The sequence below is a fragment of the Astyanax mexicanus genome, chromosome 8 (genome assembly GCF_023375975.1).
Source record: "Astyanax mexicanus isolate ESR-SI-001 chromosome 8, AstMex3_surface, whole genome shotgun sequence".
Lineage (NCBI taxonomy): Eukaryota > Metazoa > Chordata > Actinopteri > Characiformes > Acestrorhamphidae > Astyanax > Astyanax mexicanus.
In genome coordinates this window covers 17,938,163-17,962,806 of record NC_064415.1, presented here as the reverse complement: position 1 = coordinate 17,962,806, position 24,644 = coordinate 17,938,163, and the positions used below count along the sequence as shown (strand labels likewise).

The 24,644-nt window shown below is 39.2% G+C and overlaps 1 protein-coding gene across 4 annotated transcripts in view; it reads right to left on the bottom strand.

The window, feature by feature from the left end:
* Positions 1–24,644, bottom strand: part of svep1 (sushi, von Willebrand factor type A, EGF and pentraxin domain containing 1) — a 159,931-nt gene that overhangs the window by 1,736 nt on the left and 133,551 nt on the right. For 2 of the 4 annotated variants that reach the window (XM_022678486.2, XM_022678485.2), the window contains exons 44-48: positions 19,528–19,707; positions 16,823–16,993; positions 14,692–14,787; positions 10,078–10,173; positions 3,018–3,111 (exon numbers count right to left, since the gene is read on the bottom strand). In XM_022678486.2, the coding sequence (XP_022534207.2) occupies positions 3,018–3,111; positions 10,078–10,173; positions 14,692–14,787; positions 16,823–16,993; positions 19,528–19,707 (637 nt within the window). The remainder of the gene's footprint in view (positions 1–3,017; positions 3,112–10,077; positions 10,174–14,691; positions 14,788–16,822; positions 16,994–19,527; positions 19,708–24,644) is intronic. The other 2 variants (XM_022678487.2, XM_022678488.2) reach the window with 2 other exon arrangements.

The window sequence follows — 24,644 nt, the reverse complement described above, 5'->3', positions numbered from 1 at the left end:
TGTTTGCTGTGATTTTCTGATAACTCTCTGTTTGGACTGTGTGTCTTAAAAACCTCAGTTTTTCTCCCTACTCCTCTATCTGAACAAGAATTGGGGCAACGCTACCCTAAACGCTAAGCGTGCAAGTGAAAAACAGAGGGGTAGGGTTAAAGTGGACATAAAATGTAAATAAATGTAATGGAATTTATTTTGGGGGAATTTTTTATATATAAACTGTTTACACACTAAATTATAACATATTTATGTTTGTTACATTTGTGCTAGTGCGCTGCCATTTTGCCCGTGCAGCACTGGTGACGTCACGAGGTTGGTTGGTTGAAGAGCCCAGGTACATAGCTAGCGGTCACGGTTAAGGAAAAGAGCTTGTTGGTTGTGGAGATTATGGATGAAGACGAAGCTGAACTAGGTTAACGTGGACCGTTTGCTAAGAGATCTTTCCTGTATAAACCTGAGAAGAACTTTTTAGATGCTTTTCTGAGAGCGAGACGTTTTGGAGGTGTCTCTGCTCTCTCTACGTGAAGTCCGTGCAGAAACCCTCCAGCAGCCCGTCAGCAGCAGGTACTGCCATCCAGTTAACTAGCTTGTTTATATACATTTAGCTATTTAACATGTAAAGTCCAGAGTCCATTAAGACTGAATGAAACGTACAAGATTTAAGTGGATATTAAACACCCAGGCGCTGTTTGGTTGATAAACTGTTCAGTTTGGAAGTTAGAAGGCTTGCTGGGTAGCTAGCTTTATCTAGTTAGCGTTAGCAAGTTAACTAGCGTTGGCTAGCTATGGTAAGATAGCTAGATACGTAGCTAATGCTAACTATGTTATCTTTTAACTGTCAGCTTATCTAGACTCTTGGTACCTCTTGCTGCTCTACTGGGTGGGCGCGTTAGTTCTTTGCGGCTCACAGCTGCTGCTTTCATACTACCCTCAGTCGGACGGTCTGTAAATCCCAGCTGGAGGAGGAAAAGGGAGGAAAAAAGCCTCGGTCTTCAGCTTATTTGTCCGGCAAACGACTAACTTAATGCTCCTGACTCAAAAACCCTCTCTTTACATAGTTCTCGTCTAGAAAATGCTCACTACTAACCCCTAGCATTGCGGTTAACCGAAGGATTCTCGCGCTTTAGCACCGCTAGCCACCGCAGAAGAACCGCTGTCCGCTTAAGAGGCGAGATATGAAAGTGAATCTTTTTCTAATTCTTCACCCTATAAAATTTTATTACACCCAGTTTTACTACACCCAGGGGCAATACAGAAGTGGCCACCATTTGAAACGATGTTTGATTTATGATTTGGCTTTTATTATCTATTGAGGAACTACTGTAGGCTTATAGTTTGTTAGTTGTTAGTTAGGCGTTCAAGAACCAACCTTGCGACGTCACTTTCAACGCTGGGACAAGATGGCGCTACACTTACATAAAGTGCTTATTATTTTTAATTCAGTTTCACTGACAGCTGTTAAACTTATAAGATTTGTTAGAGTGAAAATACATCTTGTGAATTATACTAAATTCTTGAAGTGTTTCATGTCCACTTTAAGTGTTAGGGGCAAGGGGTGAAATGGGACTGTGTCTTGAGTGTATTTGTGCCTAGAGTTGGGTAATCCAGAACAAAACCTGGGGCAAATTTCTTTTTCCTGGATGGGAATTTCCCCACCTTTAGATTTGCTAGTGCTGAGCTGATGGTTTGAATCAGGTGAGCCTCTGAAGCTCTAATTGCTTGGGTCAGGTGTGTTGGAGAACAGCTGGAGTCTCTTCAGGAGGGCCCTCCTGCAGTGAGGCTGCTGAGCACTGAGAGTTTAAAGTGTTTACCCTGATCTAAAACACCTGATGCAGCTCATCAGCTATTTTTATTTATCTCTTTTAATCAGCCAAACCATCAGATTCAAATCAATAGAATGAGCCTCCTGTTTTTTTTTGTGTCAAAGCAGTTTAAATTTCATACTCTGAACTAACAAATATATGCAAATATATTGGAATGTTAGCCTTCACTTTAAAGTACTTTTTACAGTTTTCTTTGATATAGGAGTATTTTGCCATGTCTGTAGTGCTGCCTGGTTAAGTTTAATTATATTAAGTGGGTAAATGGCACAGTTTATATTTTTCTCAACAAAGTAAACTTGGAGGTCAGTGACATCACACCTTCACACTGTTCAGCAAATAATAATATTAATTAAAGCTTAACCTCTCCACCCTGTCATGGTAAAACATCAAGGTAATTAAAATACTTTTAGTATCTCAACAGGACAGGATAAATAACAGGACAGGCACACCATGAACAGATCAACATGTCTGCTACTTTACATCAACCATGTTTTATCAAATCAATTTTTGCTAAAATTGTAAACTGTGTCTGTCATGCAGCATGACTGAAAAGTGATTAAGCTAGAAATATTTTATTTATGTGGTCTGAAGTCTTAAAAATATGATGAATAAAATAAATTACAGTAAAAGAAAAATCATATGTAATTTTTTGAAAAGTTTTGAAGTTCTGAAAGCACAATATTCTAATAAAGATCCAGCATTAAACTAATCCAAATCTATGTGAGGTAATCTACAGATGAGATATCATCACTATTACACAAAAAAACATCCAAAATGCACTTTACAGAGAAAGTAAAAAAAAAAACATCTTAACTTTCAGTGGAAGTCAATGTACAAAGATTTTATACCAATTCATTTTAGAGCATTTCTCCTATGCTGAACCCTGAACACAGATATGGAGATGGATAGAGCATTCTGACTCTACTCTGAGTATTTTTTCTTCCATATCTGTGAATGTTCTATGAAACCTGATGGTCACGGATGAAATAAAGTAGCAGTAGCACTAGAAATCATAAAGGCAGGGTAGCCTGTAGGTTGGAGGTTAAATGCAAATCTACTCATCCATGCATGTGTGTATAGAGGTTAAAGTCATCAGATGTCACAATAGATAAATGCACAGAAAATGTTTACGTTTCTATGTACAATAGTGAATGGAACATGCTCAAACATGCCATTGTGTGTGTGTGTGTACAACCTCACCTGGAGCAATCATGACCGCCCCAGCCTTGACTGCAGTGGCACCTGTTGGGCCTGATGCACCTGCCCCCATTTAGACAAGGCGTGGAACACACCGCTGAGGACACACGCAGAACCCACTCATCAGTACAGACAGACACAAGACACACAGCACTGCATGCTCTTAATCTGCATAACACAGAAACATTTACATGTATATATATGAAACATATACACTCACACTTCTTATTCTTGCTCATCAGATTCATAAGGATGGATTATTTCTCACATTATCGTGAGTTTTCTGACAAGGTTGTATTTGTTTGTTTCTGTTTAAACTAAACACACATCAGCTGGGTAAGTTCCAACTTTTTTTTTCATTTCCTGTAAGACTCAACAAAGGCGAACCAGGGGGATTAAGTAGGGGCAAGGCTGAAATGCTAACAGAGCTAACACAATATATTTTTTATGAGCTAATGGTAATAGGCAAAGAATCAATGAATATTTGGAGCAAAATACCAGGATTCTAAATAGGTTTGTAAAACTGCATCTGGGCATTTTTCTCCCCCAACCAAAATCACATTTGTACTATTTAAAAAAACGAAATAAAAAAATGCTAAAAATATTAATCATATTCTATAGTACCTTTATTAATAAAAAATATATATATATATTTTTTAAATATATAAGTTCAAATAAAAGGTTTGCAGAAAATAAGACTCAATTTATGATAATTTAAGTTTCGCATCAAGATGTAACAAACAGCCTTTTCATCCTCAAGGTCTGCTGGCAAAATTCTGTATTTCCTCCCTACACCATTTCTTTTATGTTAATGATAATGATTCAGTAATTACACGCCAAACATTCAGACTGGTTAAATTCACCTAAATTACATGAAAGAGCAGAAGTCTGGAACTGCTAGTTGTATACATAATTATTTAGGTAGTCAGAGTCACGTGTGGAAAAGAGCTGCACTGGGACTAACTCATACAGCTCATATTACCAACTAAACAACAACCAAAATGACTCTCTTATTTAGCAAACCTAGGTTGTGTTTATTCTACTGTGATCAGCGTAGAGTTACCACACACAGACAAATACAAACCTGCAGTTTTTTTTATCTTGAACAGAAATAAATAATGTGGAAAAAAAACTTTAGGGTGAAACAAAAACATTTAAGTTAAACTAAAGAACGGAGGATAGTAATAAAGAATAAAACTGGTGGTACTGAGACTTTGTTCCCACAAGAATACTATAAAGTTTATCTTCATTCAAGCTGTTACTGGTAACATAAAAAATAAAATGCCCCTTATCAGAGGATTATGGTAGAACTCTGTAGTGTTTCCACTTTCCCCGTTCCTTCATCTCACTAATCTAAAAATATCAGACATTATAGTCTGATAATATTTGCTGGTTAAAAAACTGAGACCAGTTACTATTTAAACAAATGTATATTTATTTAAAAATATATATATATATATTTTTCTGGTCACTACAGCACACTGATTAAAATGTAAGCAACTTAAAACCAAATCGTTGTCTCTGTTTTTTTAATCTTTAGTTTCCTTTTTCCAGGGTTTCAATCATAAATAAATCTAACTCTTAGCTCATGGCTCTGATTACTACCCTATTTTAAAGTGAACAAATGTTGCATGGTCATAGTGTAACCACAGAGCAGAATAAGGAAGGAAATGCATCGTTGTTCTGCTCTGTGTTTTTTCACACAAATAGAGAATAAAAAATGCAGTTACTCTTTATTTCTAAACAGCACTTCCCCATTTTGAGGAAGGTTTTTCCAAAGGCGACCTGTATAACTTTTCTAGCTGGACACTGTCAGCGTATAAACTGCATTTTACAGAATGCAGTCAAGTTTCTGAGCAACAAATGCACAAACAGTCAAGCAACCAAGCCTGTAGGTTATATGGTGGAGCTATAGATGAGAAATGCTTAAATTTACAGCAGTGTTAACAGGAAGACATTTAAGAAATCTCTCTCCTTCTGTAGAAATCTGATACATTCCCAGAATTGCTCCCTCCCTCAAAGACCTTTGTTCTCACAGCAAACACACCTGATGTGAGTCAACACAGCCACAGACAATGACATAACATAAAGGACTTTATCAGAAGTTCCACAACTATTGGTGCTTTCATTGTGTTTAGCTTATCTGCAGGTTTCAGCTAATATAATGAATTGTGTAAGAAGAGTAATGTTTTTTTTCCATTTTCTTTCACAAAGTTTAGAAATATATTCAAGCGCAAGTCAATTATTTCACTGCAATGAAGCAAAAACTTACACTAGAGTAAAAATAGCTGCCAGAAATGACTAAAATCACTAAAACATATGCGGTCAAAATGACTTCACCTATGCAGTGAACATATAGCATCTATAAATAGAGAACTGTGATTCTAGCAACATTTGGCCAGAGTACAAAATGAATTTCTGTCAAAATAAAAGTCCCCCAAAATAAAATTTTGTATAATTCTGTTTTGAGTCTGTAAATTAAATACTATGAACTAGTTTGATAATATATATTTTTTTTATTTAAAACTAATTAAAAGCAGTTTGAAGTTGAAGATAATAAAATAAAAAGTAAGAAATTGTACTAAAACTAGTGTTGCTGAGTAATACAGTTTTGCGCTGACACTTTATCAATATATTCTGACTCAGGAGATATAACTCTTTAATAATAGTAACATTATAAAGAAAAATATATTTTTTTTCAGCCACTGACAGCATGTTTTATACTAGGCAAATAGTAGAAATCAGTGGATTTCAGAGGTTTGTCTGTACTGAAAGTAGTGTTGCTGGGTAATATAGTTTTGCTATGGTGATGTCTGTAGCACAGGGTGTCTGTGAGCTGATGTACCAGAGCCGAGCCGCTGTGCTTTCCTCCAAGCGCGCTGGCTGCTCTGCAATGCTGCATCAGCAGCAACTCGAAAAGAAGCGGTGGCTGACTTCACATGTATCGGAAGAGGCATGTGTTAGTCTTCACCCTCCTGGTGTGTTGAGGTATCACTAGTGATAGGGGCAGTCCTAATGAATGGGTTGGGTAATTGGCCGTGTAAATTGGGGAGAAAATGGGAAAAATTTGAAAAAAAAAAAAAAAAGTAACATTATATAAAAATATATATTTAATTCAGCCACTGTCAGCATGTTTTATACTAGGCGAATAGACAAAATCAGTGGATTTCAGAAATTTGACTGTAATTTCTATACTAAAACTAGTGTTGCTGGGTAATACAGTTTTGCGCTGACACTTTTTTTAATATATTCTGTCTCAGAACAGATTAAAAAATAGTATAAATAGTTTAATCTTATAAATAGTTGTAATCTACATGTCATATGACAATAATTAGTATTGTATCACATGACTGCTGCACTGACTTGTGGGATATACATATCGATGCTGTTCAATGAAAAAACTGTATCTCCTTTACAGTAGAGACAACATTTTTTTCTAAACTTTCAATACAAATCAATGCAAAAGAGTTTATTTCAGGTCATTTTTAATTATTTCTATTGGTCTGTTCTTCAAGAAATTTTGGCACAGTTCAAATTCAAATTATCTAGTTAACTAAAAATCGCCAAAAATGGAGATACTTGTTTTTCATTGGGTAGCGACGATACAGAGGCTTCTGCTTTGAATGTGGATGTGATTTCTGTATTTTAAGTTGCGTGTCTGTTCGCACGTACAATTTCAGCCAGAGGCCGCCGGTCACAATCATTACTGTGCTATATTACTGGTACACGTATGTCGCTGCAGATTGAGGAATGTTAAATTCCCACGCAAGTTTCAGTATAGAAATGTTCCATGGCCTCGCTCCAGCTCCCATAAATCATCACACTTTTCACATTTCTATTAGCACCCCACTGCTTATACAAGTTATAACACTTGTATAAGCAGTGGGGTGCTCATAGAAATGTAAAAAATGGAAAATATCATTACCTTTTAGCTTCATTAATCTCAAAGCTCTTATGGTTCTACAGCAAAAAACTGGTGGCAAACTTTATACATTATGACTTGATTACTACAGATCACATACAGCTCTGGAAAGAAATTAAGAGACCACTTCAGTTTCAGGTATATATGATATATATTCTATAAACTATGGACAACATTTCTCCCAAATTCCAAATAAAAATACTGTAATTTAAAGCATTTATTTGCAGAAAATGAGAAATAGCTGAAATAACAAAAAAGATGCAGAGCTTTCAGACTAATAAAATATTTCATAATCATAAAGTTTTAGGTGGTCTGAAATCAATATTTACTGGAATAACCCTGTTTTTTAATCACAATTTTCATGCATCTTGGCATGTTCTCCTCCACCAGTCTTACACACTGCTTTTGGATAACGTTATGCCACTCCTGGTACAACAATTCAAGCAGTTCAGCTTGGTATGATGGCTTGTGATCATCCATCTTCCTCTTGATTATAACTCAGAGGTTTTTAACCCTTGTGTGGTGTTCGGGTCTGTGGGACCCGTTTTCATTTTTCATCAAATACTAAAAAATACTAAAAAATATACTAAAAAAAGATACTAAAAAAATATTTTTTCTAACTCAAACTCATTGGCATTGGCTCATTTTTTGTGAAAAACATATATCAAAACACATTTTCAATAAACACACACTGTACACCCCCCCCTCTTCACATTTATATTACATACAGTATGTTTGGCCAAGGGCTAATAAACATTGCTTTATTTGTAAATTTGAAACTAAACAAATTTTCTACTCAAATCTTGAGTTTAAACTCATTTTCTTTTACATTTTATTTAAAAAAACAATAAAAAAAGAGTAGCACTTTTTGAAAGAAATGTAACATAAGAAAGGTAAAGGGCAAATATTAACCATGTAAGCTGTTTATATTGCTTGCAATTTAGGTGAAGCAAATTAAAATTGCTTAATTTTGCTGAATTAAATACAAGTAACAAAGTAAACGAGTAACACAAATATGAACACCACACAAGGGTTAATTTGGTAAAATAAAATAAAATAAAATAAAAAAAAACTCATAATTTTTAAGTGATCTCTTATTTTTTCCAAAGTTGTATGGGTGTACATTTTTGACATATCATTGCTAAAACCAAGTAAAAAAAACTCATTACCGTTCATCTCTGTGCAGTAAGATATGCACTATGCTGTGCTGCAATTATATTTAACAAGCTTTTTCACAATAACATTACCTCTTCTGCACTAAAGGTCTACAGCTCTCTCAAAAAATACGGTATAATGAGGGATGCACACTAAAGAGGCTGCCAGAAGGTCTAGCAGCCTAATCAGTGTAAGAGCAAAAGAATACACATGAAAGGTGTGTGTCTGGCAGGTAAAACAGACATGTCATTCTGTAGCAGACTTCACCTCCTCTTGAGCAATCACAGCTCTAATCAAGCTCTTTCCTCTCCAAGTGGCTATTAATGGTTTTCCTTATACAAATCATCAGCGCCGGTACAGGCTTAGAAAGGTCACTTAGAATCAGAAAAGAGGTTACTGTGAAGATTATATCTTTAATAAATGATTTCCAAAACAGCAACTTTACAGGAGAAGAGTATTGGGCCAGCTGCTAATTTATTTGTTTTCATTTGTGGGTCAAAAGTCATAGGACACACTTTTATATCAGAAAAGGAATCTGATTGCTTTCAATATGGCAGCCATGTTCCAGACATAGCCTAAATGAATAGGCCCATTACTTGCTGGGGTATTCAGATGTAGCATTTTCACTTTCGTTTATTTTCCTTTCGTTTCTAAAATATCTATCTTTTTGTCTTTTGATTTTGTCTTACCCAATGACACAAAAAATCTCAAGACTCAAGGTATTATGAAAATAACTAGAGTTTGGGAAGTGAAATATGTCTGAAACCATACCTCTATCTCATCTTACATCCTATAAAATACAACCCCTAAATGCTTGCGTCTTCATAAAGTGTCTTTTTTAATCCTCATTTAACTCTACTCATCTCTACCTCCTGACTCCTCTTATCAGAAAGCGGATGGCAGCGGGTTTACAGGTAGCAAAATCTTATTTTAATGGGGAATGGTTTTTACTTTTTAGAAAAAGAAAAAAGTTAAATCAATGACAGGGTCGTTTCCCAATTTTTTTGTGTACTGAGTCTGTGCTGAATATCCCTCACAATACTAACGCAGAGGAAATCACTTATTTAAACTGTAATTATGACAGATGTCCACACTCAGCTGAGCTTGTTTTAGGATCTGAGCATCGTGTGCACCTCACTATGAAGGATCTGTTGTCACAGCGGCCATTGCCATGGTAACAGAAGCAGTGCGACACAAGATGACCCCGGGAGTGTGTCATCCCTTTCTTTCTCTCTTTTTATCTCTCTTTCATCGCCCCGGGTGATCGGCACTCTTGTTAACTATTCCGCTGTTCAGCTCCAAGTCCTGCATCATGCTCTAATACTCCTGATGTTAATCAGTTTAGCACAGTGTGCTCAGACACAGGCAGGACACATGCAGAGAACTTACCTGTCTGAACATGCACTTCTGAATGTGATCAGACATACTACAATACTACTAATACCTCAGCAGGAAATACTGTCCAGAAAACTACTGTGCTTTTATGTGCTTTCTTTTAATTTTACCTTCTACCTACACACGGCATATTCTTTCGTAACAGAGTACTGTATATTATACCACACTTAGTTCCGACCCTGTTAGCCAATGTGATTGGCTGAGAGACGATCTATGAGTGCCGTTATCAGCCAGTAATGCACTGTAATCGAAGCTCTCCATGTATTGCTCTGCCACATACAGGTTATCCTAGCAACGATGCAGCGCTTACAAACCAAACAGCGCAGCTACAAACAGAGCAGCAATTGAACTAATTTAACTCGCAGAGTGTTTATAACCAAACAAGTCGTATTTTCTCAGCGATAAAGGAATTGTGGTATACTTGCAATAACACACTGAAGGTTTGTGCGGCCTCGTGCCTACGATCGCAGTACAGCAGTGCCAATATTACATGTTATAGCACTCCCTCTCGTGTATTATTGCTCAAATATAAAATATAATTTCCACAGTACAATTTCACTTACACACAAACACACTAACACGTAAGCTTACCAATGTGACATCGTGTGCCAGTCCAACCTGCTGGACACTCACACTGGTATGGAGCAACACAGCGTCCTCCATTTAGACATGGCAGGATGCAGATCGCTGCAACACACAAACATTAAAGCCACAGGGTCATGCATGTGTTCTATATTCAATACATAAATCCCCAAATCAAAAAATAAAACATATAACATTCTTACATTTACTTTTATTTTGTCACATTATTTAATTGCAGACAGTATGGACCCAAGATATTTTGTGTTTTGTCTGTTAAACTTAATTTAATTTTCTGATATACATAGATTTCTAATGGTAGGCCTGTAAAACATTCCAAAAAAAAGGTGGGACAGTTAAGTATTTAACATTCTGTAAAGTCATTCCTTCGTACAACACTTTAAAGAATGTGAACGTAACTCTGTAATAAAGTGTTTGAAAAAGTTTTGCCAAAGGAATTCCTTTTTCTGAATGATGGATTTTGATGCAGTGCCGTCTGAGAGATCAGATACCACAGGTGATCTGATTATGTTTGCACTCTTATTCTTAATGCACTGAAGTACCTCTAGATTCCATTAATCTTTTAATAATTTATGCAAAGTAAAAAAATATATATATATATATATGCCAACCCTTTCATATGCTTTCATTCCTTCTTTGAATAATACTGGTATTGCAATATTTTTTTTCATGCATTTGTTACAAACTGGGGATCCTCTGCTCATATTTGCTTCTCACAGACTCTGGATACTGCTGTTGTACCGAGTCATGATTACTTGATTTCCCAACTGTTCTTGAAATGATTTTCACGTATGAAATTAATAATTAATAAATTAAATGAAGCTGAGCAGACAAAGCATGAACTATCTTGGGTTCATACTGTCTGCAATCAAATAAAAGTAAAAATAAATGTTAAAAAAATGGGTTTGTATTTTATTTTCTATACTGTCACAAATTTGTCTGATTTGGAGTTTAAAAAGTACTTTATAAATGTCATAATCATGAGCTGTTGAATTATTCCTGATTGTTCTCTAATTGTTCCATACTCAGGACATGTTTGTCAGAAAACATTTGGAAGATTTTGGCCATAAATAAAAGCACACAATATTGTTCATGATTTATCACGATTCATGTTTTAATCTCCGTCTCTCCATCTCTCTCTCACATTTCCTGTTTCTCAGCCCTTCCACTCTCCCTTGCCAGATATTCTATCTCTCATTTCCTCTCTCTCTCTCTCTCTCTCTCTCTCTCTTTTATCTCACTCACCAGCTGTGAGCTGCACCTGCAGTGAGAGACACTGAAAGACAGTCAGCTGATAGATGGCTGCTGAACACACAGCTTTAATCAGCCTCCCTTTATTCTGATATTCAGATTCTGCTCAGTCACTTTGACCTCTTTTAGCATTTATTTGAACCTGCTTTTAGTTTTAAACTACTCTCTCCCTCTCTTTCAGAGCTCATCTTCTTTTTACATTATATTTTACTGCTTATTTGTTTTTGCTTCTCTGTTTCAGGTTTGAGCGTGCCTGTTCATTACATTTACAGCTAAGGCCAAACCTGGGCAATATGACCCTAAAATAATATCATGATATTACAAAGTAATTCTTGCGATAAAGATAATATTCTTGGTGTAATTGGTGATATTACAAAACACTGAAAAATATTTTATTTCAGGAATGTACTTCTGCAACAAAACTAATAGTAAACATTTATATAGGATAAAAGTTTAAAAAAAAAAAAAAAAAAGTTAAACAATTGTAAGCAATAGTACCTTACCCTCCAACACAAGGCAACATTTTGTATTAAATAATAATGTAATAGTGTAACAAAATAATGAATGTGACAAACACATCCACAAAAATAGCCTTAAATCTTCCCATAAATCATATTATATTTTATTATTAAATATGTTATATGATATATTATGATACTGTGTATGATACGATGTAGCACATGTAGTTATGAACTGTCTTGCCCAAGGTCTCCTAGCTTACACCTGCTCTTAGCATATCGTCGCTGTCCAATGAAAAACAAGTATCTCCATTTTTGTCGATTTTAAGTTTACTAAATCATTTGAACAGACAAACCAGACAAATTTCTTAATAAATGGACCAATAGAAATACTTCAAAATGACCTAAAATAATATTTTTTTACACTGACTTCCATTGAACGTTTAGAAGGTTTTTTCTCTCTCCTGTAAAGTTGCTTGTTTTTCATTGGACAGCAACGATATTCACCCTGAATCCAATACCATATTATTATTCACACATTACACACTTGGTTGGTATGCTGGCTATGTAAGAGCAGAGGTTAGCTGAGGCTGCACTCAAACACCAGTAGAGCTAGATCAGATTAGCTGAGGACAGAGAACAGAGGTGAGCTGAGATGAGGCACTGGGAGAATAGAGAAAAAATATATATTTATAGTGTGAAAGGCAGGGTTTATGAAAATACAGTTGAAATGAGGTAAAAGGATGAGTTGGAAGAGGTAGAATACATTTTTTTTTTTCAAGTCTAGTCAAGTCAAGTCAAGTAGTTTTATTGTCAATGCTGCATATGTACAGGACATACATAGAATTGAAATTACGTTACTCTCCTTCCCAATTTTACAGCAAGTACAGATAATGGATAATAAAGAAAAAGGGGAGACACTATGTGTACAATACAGCAGCAGGGACACAGACATACATGAGACAGAACAAGGTGCAGTAGTGGTGGGGGTGAAATAGATATATAAATAGAAATAAAAAGAAATAAAAATATAATCTAAATGAGTGGGAGACACTATATGTACAATACAACAAAAACACAATAGACATTTGTGAGACAGAAGATAATAGTGCAATATTAATGGTGATTAAGATCAAGTGACAATATAAATAGAACCCGTATAACAGTAGTGCAAATGTTGTATCTAGCTTAAGGCTGGTAAAGTTCTTAAAGTTCCCAGTTCTTGGGGAATTAAAGTGTGTATGACAGTGCAGCGTAACAGTAGTGCAGGTATTGGGTGTGTAGTGCAGGTCCTTTCAGTGTGTGTATGTGAGATTACTATCAATATTATTATCATTATTATTATGTGTGTGTTATAAAAACAAGTATTTACATTTGTCTTTACATTTCTCCCAGTAATCAATAATTAAAATATTATTCTGCTATATTGTTAAAAGGCAGCATTGCATTTAGGAAAGAAGTGATTGACACTTGAACAGACTGTCTGCAAAACAGTCCAAATACTGTTTAAACATGTTTCAAACACAAGGTCACAAGTCACATTATGTCCATGGCACAATCTAATCCAGACCAAATTCCTTTGGTTTTCTACCAGTATAGAGATAAAGCGAATTTAGGCCACACCCACTTCTTGGAGGACAACAAGCTGACTTTGTCTATACACTTTTCATAATGGATTTCTCACAATTGATTTTAAACTGACAATATCAACACGCCCAAAACCTGTTGTGAGGTGAGATGCACAGAATATAAGATAAGCCCCAATTTAAAGTTTTCCAAGATTCCAAAACTTAAAACATAGTTTAAAAAAAAAACGCCTTATGTGACTTTAAAACATCAACAAGCAGGAGATTCAGGGACTCACAGTATCCCAAATGAGCTGTGTCCAATAGGTGGATAGGTTTATTAATTCCCTATCTAAAGATTTGTTATTAAATATAGTATTAAATTTACAAATGTATTAGTTAGCTAGTTAATTGAGCTATTTTGTATAGGTTCTAGGTCGTTAGCTATGTTACTCTGTTCTTAGTTAGCTAGGTGTTCTGAGCTCATGCAGTGATTTCCAGTACAGAATCAGTACAGCCTGGTTTCAATGCAGTGCCACCAAGGATATTATTGTTAACAAAACAAAAACAAACAAAATAACAAAAAACTGAAAGTGAAAAAACATTTTCCTTAACTGAAACTAATAGAAACAGTAATTAAAAAAAACGGTAATAAAACTGGAACTGTATTGAGTGTTTCTAAAACTAATTAAAACTAACTGAAAATAAAGATAGAATATCCTTCGTTTTTGTGTTTGTTAATTTACTTATAAGCTCTGTTTCCACTAAAGCAGTTTTACAGTGGGAGGTGTTGTGCCAAAATCCTGCAAGCGAAGGAGAGTCAGATTCTTCGTTTTAAGCAGCAGTATAACATATTTTTTGCACTTAAGGCTGCTAGCTTGTGGATGGTTAGAGTTTTTGTGGACAGTTAATTGTTCAACAGTAACTGAATATTTTTAAAATGGTTTCTTTGGTTGGGTTTTATTACATAACACCTTTTAAATCCTGCATCTCACAAATAATCCAAAGTATTCTATTACTAGAATTAACTACTATATCTAGAACTAAAACTAAGCAGTAATAAAAAATATATATAAAAACTAATAAAAACTAGAAAACCCTCTCTAAAAACCCACTAATTAAAACTAACTAAACTGGAGGAGAAAAAGTGAAAACAAATAAATGTAACTATAATGGAAAATTCAAAACTATTATAACCTTGAGTGCCACCTGAGGGCCTGAAAATCACCAGCACCCAATATCGATTGTCAGACTTGATTTTGGTGATATAATGTACTGTGCATTGAGTTTGTGTGTGTGTGTGTGTGTGTGTGTGTGTGTGTAGAACTTACGTTCCTCACAGAGGCGACCCATCCAGCCCTCTGGGCAGGAGCATATATTTGGTCTCTGACACACACCTCCATTCTGACACTGTAGCCAACACATAGCTGCAGAAAAACACATACATACACATTCACATCAACCCGGAAAAGCTCTTAAAAACACAAGTCCTGCTGTCCAAATGTCAAACAGAGAATAAACCAAATGAGCCAGACTCATTTAGCTATTATCTGATATTGTGGCCTAAAACGGAACATCCTGAAACAGGAGAAACACAAAAGCAAGCTATTATTAGCAACATTAGCTGGTGATGCCAAAAATAATGCTCATCCGTATGTTAACCTTAACCTTATACTCGGGATTAGTGGTGCTGCACAGTGTCTCAAATTCATGCTGAGCTGTTATTCATTCCACAGTGACAAACGTCAGTTTAAATTAGATATACATACTCACGTCCTTATAGATAACCTTATAGATAAAGCATCAACGTAACAACGGCCAGTGTGAACATGCGTGTTAAACAAATAAGAGATGAACAGAGTGTAAAAAGTGGTGAAGAATGCGTACACAGGGGTTAAACACCTCAGACCAGTCATTAGCGGTGTATTACCCAACATACTTTAAACAAGAGGACAAAAAGACAGTGTTCTGTAATAGCCCAGGTCACCCGTGTCTGTCTGTGTGGTTGTGTGCACTGGGTTACCAGTTTATTAGGTCTAACCACATTGTATCCACACTCACCAACTGTGTTATTACACACACCTTCCATATGAGTATACTTTACAGGTGTACTATTACAGACTGCAGCCCCTGTGTGGTTATGCTTCTCTTCAGTCTTTTGCTTGGAGTGCATTTTTTAATTTCTACTAGCTGATTGGGATTAGTAGGACCAAACAAGTATAAAAACTAAACTTTGTCTTTGTAAAATATTTTTTTTCGGCAAAAACTATGTACTCATATGGGAAAAGTAAAAAGTATCCTTGCCATTTGGGATCAGAAGCACCCAATTAGTCCAAGAACAAAATTTCTACACTAAATAAATAAACTAATTTTAAACATAAAATTGGATGATAATTTTTACACATTTCTGTCTAGACTGGCTGTAGAAACGTTTGACTGGGATTCCCGCCATCTTCAATTAAGTGTAATGTTCAGTCATGCTGCCTTCTCAAACTGTGCTTCCCTAGTGCAGACATCCCAAGTTGCAAAAGTTGATTTCAGGGAGGTTACCCCCACCTCCGGGGGAATTTATGTGACGCGCGGGCATCAGGGAACCACTACCGAAATTTCAGCTTCAGGGAGACTTGGTTTGTCTGCTAGTGTACATTTAAAATTTTGATAAAACGCAGAATCAACCAGAGATACAATTAAAACCTACAGTAACTTACACAAGATAGCTTACGCTAACTAGCTGCTGTAAACAGAAGCTGTAAACAGAGCTGTTAGCTTCTCCTTAGCTACTGGGACAGTGTCGGCTCTGTTCCAGCCCGGGTTCAGTGCTGCCTGTGGGCGGTCCTGAGCCGAGGTGGGCGAGGCCATAAAGTCTCTGGTTGACGTCACCACCCTAACATCTCTCTGATCAACTCGTATTTCTGAGGATTTTCTTTTACTAGCTACTGCAGACTAGGGAGGCTGAGGAAGAGTTTTATATGCAGCATGTATATACAACTCAGGGAGACCTATAATATTTCACAAAGAACAAGAAAAAGTGGATTTTAGTGGAAGGACACCTTCAAAACATTAGGTATCATGGTGCAGAGAAGCAGTAATGGAATCTTCTCATATGAGGACGAAGGGTCTCAATAGGATACATTTGAAGGTGTTTTTTTGCATATGTGAGAGGAAAGTCTCTAAAAGGGCACCTCTTAATGGGGGCCAAAAATGGAAGAAATGGACAAAGCTATCAGGGAACGTTGTTGTGTATAAGCATGGCTACAGTCTGTAATTGTAAACATATAAAGTGTACCTTATCTAAAGACTGCAATACAATGTAGGTGTAACTAATACACTGGAAACTCAGTATATGTAGGAAAACATAAGAACAGTCACAGGTGCTCATAGAAGAAGAAGAATACTAAGAAGAAGAAGAAGAAGAGGTGTTTAGAGGTGACTCAGGCTGGACCGGGCGTGTCCTTGCTCTACCTCTACAGGCAGGGGGCGGAGTCCATGTGCCATTCTCCAAGCACACACTCCGGCCATTGCCTTCCATGACGTAGCCCGGGAAGCATGAGTACGCCGCCACATCACCAAACTGGAACACAGCCCCACGGACCACTCCATTAGCCATGTACAGAGGGGGGCCGCAGGACACCCCTGTGTAGGGTCAAGATGTATTGGGCCAGGCAATTAGCTTCTCAGGAAAGGTTAAGGAGGGTTTAAAAGATGGCATCATGGAGTTAGTAGGCATGCTATTAAAAAAAACTGCATCAAATTCAAATATTAGAGTTTTGCTCCCAATGCCCCACCCCTAATCCTGCTGCACAGCCAATCCTGCAGCTCCGCAGACTGTCACAATGTGGAGATGTGCCTGTCATGGTCTCTGTGAGCCTCTGTGAGGTAAGCTTACCTGTGTCTTAACTCTGTTATATGTTTAAATCAGCATTCAAAGATAACTCTTCTGCATGCTGGTTTTATTCAATTTATCACAGTAGCGATGACAATATCTGAATCACAGCAATTTAAGAGATTTTGGACAAAAACTAATATCTCAAAATATTTTTGAGATATGATTTTGACCTAAAACATATTTAAATATTTATTTTAGAGATAAAATAATTTATTTAAAACCTTTCATTATATGGGCTGCGTGTATATATATATATATATTCATATTTATAAATGTATATTTGTAAATACATTTTGATAGTGTTTTGGCCTTAACAAACAATACTATTTCGGCATAAAAGTTATATTTAAATAGTTTAGAGATATCAGACTAAAACTTATATTTGTATTTCTGAGATAAGATCTTGGCCAAAAACACATAATTCTAAATAATTCTGATATATTATTTTGGTCTAAAAGTTTTATTTTAAATAGTTTAGAAATATGATATCAGGCTAAAACATATATATATATATATTTCAAAATTAAGATTTTGACCTTAAACATATATTTTGCCTCCTTCTAACGCAAGCACTATCATATTTATTTTTCTCCACCACGATTTACCTATCATTACACTATAGTACATTATTACATGGACAGTGTAGTAACTGGACTTTTTGGACTGGACCATTACTTTAAAAAAACTTTTGGACAGTTTCTTTACAATAAACCATTTCACCTCAAACCTCTCTGAGGATTCCAGGAGATTTTTTTTTCACATCACATGTGGCGCATTAAATGGAACAAAATAGTATGCTCACAGTCCAGTTTACACACAAAGAGCAATTGTTAACATAATACAAATAATACAAAGACAAAATAAAATAGACTTATATAAAATAATAATAAAATAGATCAGATAAATACACAAATATATAAAGGGATATAGAGATAGTTCTAGATTACTTATTTTAATTTACAGAACATCTACAACAGTATATACAGTTTTTTTGACTTCAAAAACAGCAGCATTCATATAGCTCAGCCCCACAGAAAAACGAAAGCATGCATGTTCTTAATTAAGGTCATACAAAGGAAGAGGAGGAGCTAACCCCCAAAACCACTAACCAAATTTGCAGAATTGTAAAACTCCATAATACGATCAAGTTAGCATTTTTTTTATTGAAACACTGAATTATTCAATTGGTTGTCATATAAATTACATAATATAATTTTAATTTAAGCAGAAATCTACATGCCAGTATTTTTTTTCACATTAGCACTTAACCCTCAATATATTAGTTGAAAGTCAGGGATTGTATTATTTTTTTTTATGTTTATGTTTTTATTTTTATATATTTATATAAAATGGGTGTATAAACTTTTCTGTGTGGACAGAGTTGGATTTAGTTTGTCTCTATGCTAGATGATGATCAAATATACCTGAGACTAATATATATATATAATATATCATGACATAATATATCATGACTGTACTATACTGGATTAAGTACTTAGAAAGGAAAGAAGAGGATAATAAAATATTAAAGGAAAAGAGAGACAACAGTGGAGGTGTTATCAAATTACACCACTGAGGGATCAGCGTGCAGAACGAGATACAGAGAGAGAGAGAAACTGTTTTACACAGGAAACCATCAACACTGCTGGAAAAACCCCTTTAACGTTTTGCATTTTGTTTTGTGTACGTGTGTGTGTACATGTGTGTATGTGTGTGTACGTGTGTGTGGGATGGGATGGGGTATCAAAGAGGTGTCGTGTATCATTATGAAACTAAAACCTGCACACTAGCATGTGATAAACAGTAGAGTAAAAACAGCACTAAAGGTCAACACTTTTCCCATGTTCTAGTTAATGTTCAATCTATGGTAAAAGTGAAAGTGTTTTGTTCAGTGAGTAACTTGACCACTAAGTGAGATCTAATAGTGGAAGGCAGATGGATCAGACCTCTCATTTCTAAAGTCGTGCGTTATAGGTGTACATGGAATATCAAAGACAGAGCTCTTTAAAGAGCACATACTCTCCTAACGCCTCTAACAAACTAACTACTTCTAAACTCAGTCACTTCTCCCCCTCCTTTCCTCGTCTATCCCACTATTTCCCCATAGACCTCCTTTAGACCCTGCCTAAAAAAAAAGTTTTTGCCTTGGATAAAAGTTTCTCCTAAATGTAATGTAATGTAATGTAATGTAATACTCATTCCTGTACCATGACTTCTGGCATGTTTGTGTACGTGTGCTAGTATAGCATTAATATTAATGAGATATATTATGTCTACTCACTCTCACAAACTGTGTTGATTGGACTCCATGTTTGGTCACTCCTGCAGGTTATGGTGGTAATGATTTTACCCTTGTGACCTTTGGCCTGCTGACCTCTGGGACATCTGATTGATTTGGTCTGACCCACTAGGAACACTGTGGAGTTTGCTGGCCAGCCAGGTAGAGGTGGGCATGACTTGGCTGTAAAGAGGGTAAAGAGATTCAGTGCAGTACAGTGCAGTTCAGTAACCAGCATAAACATTTACACAGGAAGCAGGAACTGTGCTAGACTCCAGCTTTTTATCCACTACCTGTACCTGAGTAAATAAGAGACGAGACGCCAGTCAGACTACATTATTTTCAGAAAAAAAAAAAAAAAAAATTAAATGCATAAAATGATGACATACATGAAGTACAGGGGTTGGACAATGAAACTGAAACACCTGGTTTTAGACCACAATAATTTATTGTCCCGACGGACAGTTCTGGTGGAAACAGGAGAGTTGAGGTGCACATTGAATTCTGTCGTGATTTTAGCCGTGGTTCTCTTTCAAGCATTTGTTTCGGTGTCTCACTATGGGATACGCCCCTTCCGCGTATGCCTCAGAAGCTCTATTCCACTACGCCAGCCAATGAGGCTGGCTGACAGCTGTGACGCTCGTGCTCCCACCCCCCGTATATAATACGGTGGCACAGCGTCACCTCCTCATTCAAAACCTTCTTCTCGCTTCACTCCAGAAGCCTCCATACACACACTCTCTCTTCTACAGGCCGCCTAAGCTAAACAGTCCACAGACGGAGTTAATACCTCCGTCGCCGGGCGCTTAGCGACTTTGAAGAGAAAGAGGATTTATTTAGGTCTTCACCATAGACCGAATATTTTCCTGTTTAGTCGGGCTGTCTCCAAACGACGGCTAAACGAACTAGCTAAGCTAACGAGCCAAGCTAAGCTAAACACCAAATTAGCTTTAGCGCTGCGGCTAGTTATTAGCTCCCTGTGCTAACGGTGAAATAGATTGGCCACCACGCCATCGTCCCCCGAATAGCGCAGTTTAGCACAAATTAGCACACTAGCTAATTGTTTGCAGCAATGCAGGCAGTGCCGAGTGGGGATAGTGAACCCGCACGGTCGTGTCCCTGCGGTAATAAAATATCTAGCAGGGACACGCACCACATATGCGCCGCTTGCCTCGGGCTGCGACACGCCCAGGCAGCGCTGAAAGATCCCGGTTCGTGTGATCACTGCGCGCGGTTCACTGTCAAAAGCCTACGCCACAGGCTGGCACGCCAAGTCAGCCTGTCGAGCGGGGACCCGCTCATATCAGGCGATGCGAATCCGCCCAGTACACAGCAGGTCGCCATGCCCGCTGCATCATCCACTCCCGCGGGGTTAAGCTGGGGTGACCAGCTAGACACCCTCGCCCCCCTCCCCACTCTGCTGGACGCAGAAGAGGATGAGCTGGAGGGAGAAGAGGATGATTTGGACGCCGGATCCGAATTTCTCATCTCTGACGAGGATGATGAATTCAGTGATTCCCCGTTCCTCCCCTCCGCCCAGATGGCTACACTCCCATGTGCCATGGAGCTCACTGATGAATCGGGAGGGACACCACCCTCTCAGTTTCTGAATGTGGACCTCCAGGATGTGCTCAAGCGTGCAGCTGAAAAGCTGAACATCCCGTGGCCGGCCGTGCTAGCGGAGACCGCTAAGTCACGCTACGAGGGAAAGAGATTGCCTAGGGCGAAGCGGGCAGCGAGACAGCTACTCCCCATATTTCCAGAGTTTATGGAGGAGTTAGCTACATGCTGGAAGGAGAAGCCCTTTACGGGAAAAACTCCTATCCAAGGAGCATCTGCTCTTGATCTGGAGGGTATGGAGAAAGAAGGCCTTCTTCGCATGCCTCCCATGGAGCCCCTGGTAGCAGCACACCTGCACCCCAGCCGCTCAGCAGTCTCCAGCCCCACGCTGCCCTCCAAAGCAGACCGCTTTCAGTCCAGCATGACCGATCGGGCTTATAAAGCGGTCGCCCTGTCTGTGAGAGCCCGCCATCTCCATGCTTACAGCCTACCAGGCTGAGCTGCAGGACGACACGTCAGCCACGCCAGGCTCACCTCAGTGGGAGGAGATTTGTGTGATTACGGATCTCTCCCTCCGTCTTCAGAGATGTGCGGTCCAAGCGGCAGGCAAAGCCTTGGCCACTATGGTTGTCCAGGAAAGAGGCAGGTGGCTGAACTTAGCGAATCTCTCAGACAGGGAGAAAGAGGCCATTCTGGATGCACCAGTTGTGCCCGGGGGCATCTTCGGCTCCGCTCTCGCACTGATGCAGAAGCGGTGCGAAGAAAAGAAAAGGGATGATGAAGCGCTCCAGCTGTGCCTACCCAGGAAATCACAGCCTGGCCCCTCACCCCCCCCTCGCTCTACTTTCACGCAGGCGGCGGCCCGTCCGACTGTCAGCTTTCGCATCCCCAAACGGCCGAAACACCAGATGGACAAGCCGGGTCAAAGCGGAAGCGCTGAGAGTAAGGCTGCTTGGTCTAGGAAGCCCCAGCCACCCCCACAAGCTGCCCAGCCGCCCTCCAACCCACCTACGGGGATAGTGAGGAGGCAGAAGAAGTCAGCCTGATGGGTATCTGGCGCCAGGAGGGAGCCAATCTACCCCCGTTTAGCTGGCTCCCCTCCCCAATGTTCAGGCGGAATGCAGTTCCAGCGCTCCCGTATGTTCCGTGTGCCAAACATGCCCAGTTCGGACACCAAGCACACCCTCACTCATTGTAGCAGTGATGTGTTAAATAAAGCGAAGTGTTTCTGTGTTTTATGCTTGTCATATGTTATGAGTCAAAATAAAACACAAAATGTTGCAAAACATAAAATGCTTAGAACAAAAGCTTCAGAAAGTTTCCCTGCTTTCTGGGCTAGAAAGCATCACACACGCTATCCTGACGCGGCCGTGTCGCGCATGCGCAGTGGACGGCAGTTGCAGTTGCACTCCGTTTCCGCTAGAGGGCGCGAACGCCCCATAGCTGGACAACGGGAGCACATGCGTCTTATCTCGCGAGGTGCTCAGAGCAAAGCGAAATGTCTGCAGGCTGCAGTTCGACATTCGGCCTCCCCGTTTCAGGGGTCTTGTTCATTCTCCAGCCCCAGGGGAATCGGCTCACATTCTTTAGGGGGAAATTTCCCAATTACTGAAGGAAAGAGCAATGAGAGTAGCATCACCCAGACAAGTTCGGGGCATGTTCTACTCCCGGTTCTTACTAGTGAGACCTATTTTGCATTTACATGCTCTAAACAATCATTTACGGACACGCACGTTCAAAATGATAGTTTATTTAGCTCTGCTGAAGCTTATATTCCCACCTTTGGGCATGATGGCCTCAGCTATAGACGGTGTCCCTCTGGACCGATGGTTCATGAGGGAGTTTCGGCGCTGAGTGGCCTCGCTCAGGTTGGACCAGTTACGTCACATGCGCTAGAGAGTGAAAATCACCCGAACGGCGCTGATGGCTTTGTGTCAGTGGAAGCGCGAGCGCTTCCTAACACAGGGTGTCCCTATGCGCACAGTGCATGCCAGACAAGTAGTGACAACAGATTTGTCTGTTTGGGGGGGCATGCACGAAGAGAGGACAGTGGATGGCAGGTGGAATCACCGACAGCTATATATGCACATAAACTGTCCGTAGATGCTGGCGGTTCAGCTAACACTCAGACTTTTTCTCCCTGTTCTAAAGAGATACCACGTTCTCGTGAGGACAGAGAGTACGGCAGCAGCGGTGTATGTCAGTCGCCAGGCAGGGCTGCGTTCCCATCCGGTATGCACGCTGGCACGCAGACTGATTTTATGGAGCAGTGTCTAACAGATTTCGTAGCGTTACGGGAGAGTAACGCTGGATCTGTTTGCGTCACTAGTGAATGCGTAGTGCCCTCTGTTTTACTCGCCGCACAATCGGAGTGCCACTCTGGGGGTCGGCGCTTATCCACGCGAATGGATGCGCACACTGTTTTACGCATGCCCACTGATAACATTAATCTCCCCAACTCTAGCCAGAGTAAGAGAGAGAGGTCTGACTGTAGTCTTGGGGGTTCCACATGGGCCGGACAAGCATTGGCTGACGGCAGTCACACAGCTTCTCCAGGGCAACCACTGGCCCCTCCCACTGCGCAGGTATCTACTGACTTAGGCAGGGGGGGGGATGTTTCCTCCACACCCGGTGCGCCTAGTCCTTTAGGTCTGACCCGTGAGTGGTTTAACTTAAGTGCAACAGGCTTACCGCCTAATGTTATTAAAACCATTCAGAGTGCGAGGGCCCCCTCCACTAGGTCCCTCTATGGATACAAGTGGGGGGTGTTTGAACAGTGGTGTTCAGAAAAACTTGAAACTCCGTTTCAATGTTCTGTGGGGATTATATTATACTGTTTTTCCTCCAAGACCTGATTGATAAAGGCAGGTCTTTCTCCACAGTTATGGTTTACCTCGCAGCTATTGCTTCGTGCCATGTGGGATTTGAAGGGAAAACAGTGGGACAGCATCCTTTAGTGTGCCGCTTTATGAAGGGGGCACGGCGGTTGCTACCAGTCTCCAGACCCTTGTCTCCATCTTGGGATTTGTCATTGGTGCTTGAAGCCTTGTCGGCAGCACCTTTTGAACCTCTGGACCAGGTAGACTTTAAGATCCTGTCTTTTAAGACAGCATTCTTGTTAGCCTTGGCCTCAGCTAAACGCGTGAGTGAGATACATGCATTTTCTGTGCACTCCTCATGTATGCAGTTTTCGCAGGGGGATACAAAGATATGTTTGCGTCCAAACCCTGTTTTTATTCCCAAAGTCATTCAGCCTTGTCTCCCTTTGGAGCTGCAGGCATTTTATCCACCGCCTTTTACCTCACATAACCAGCAGCGGTTAAATGCACTATGTCCTGTGCGAGCGCTGCGTATCTATGTGGACAAATCTAAAAGCTTTAGGAAGAGTGATCAGCTTTTCGTATCTTGGGCTAAGCCGTACACAGGGAGAGCTATTACTAAACAAAGACTATCGCACTGGATTTCAGAAGCGATCGCTTTGGCATACACCAGTAAGGGGCTAGCAGTCCCGCCTGGCATCCGGGCACACTCCACGAGAGGCATAGCGACCTCATGGGCGG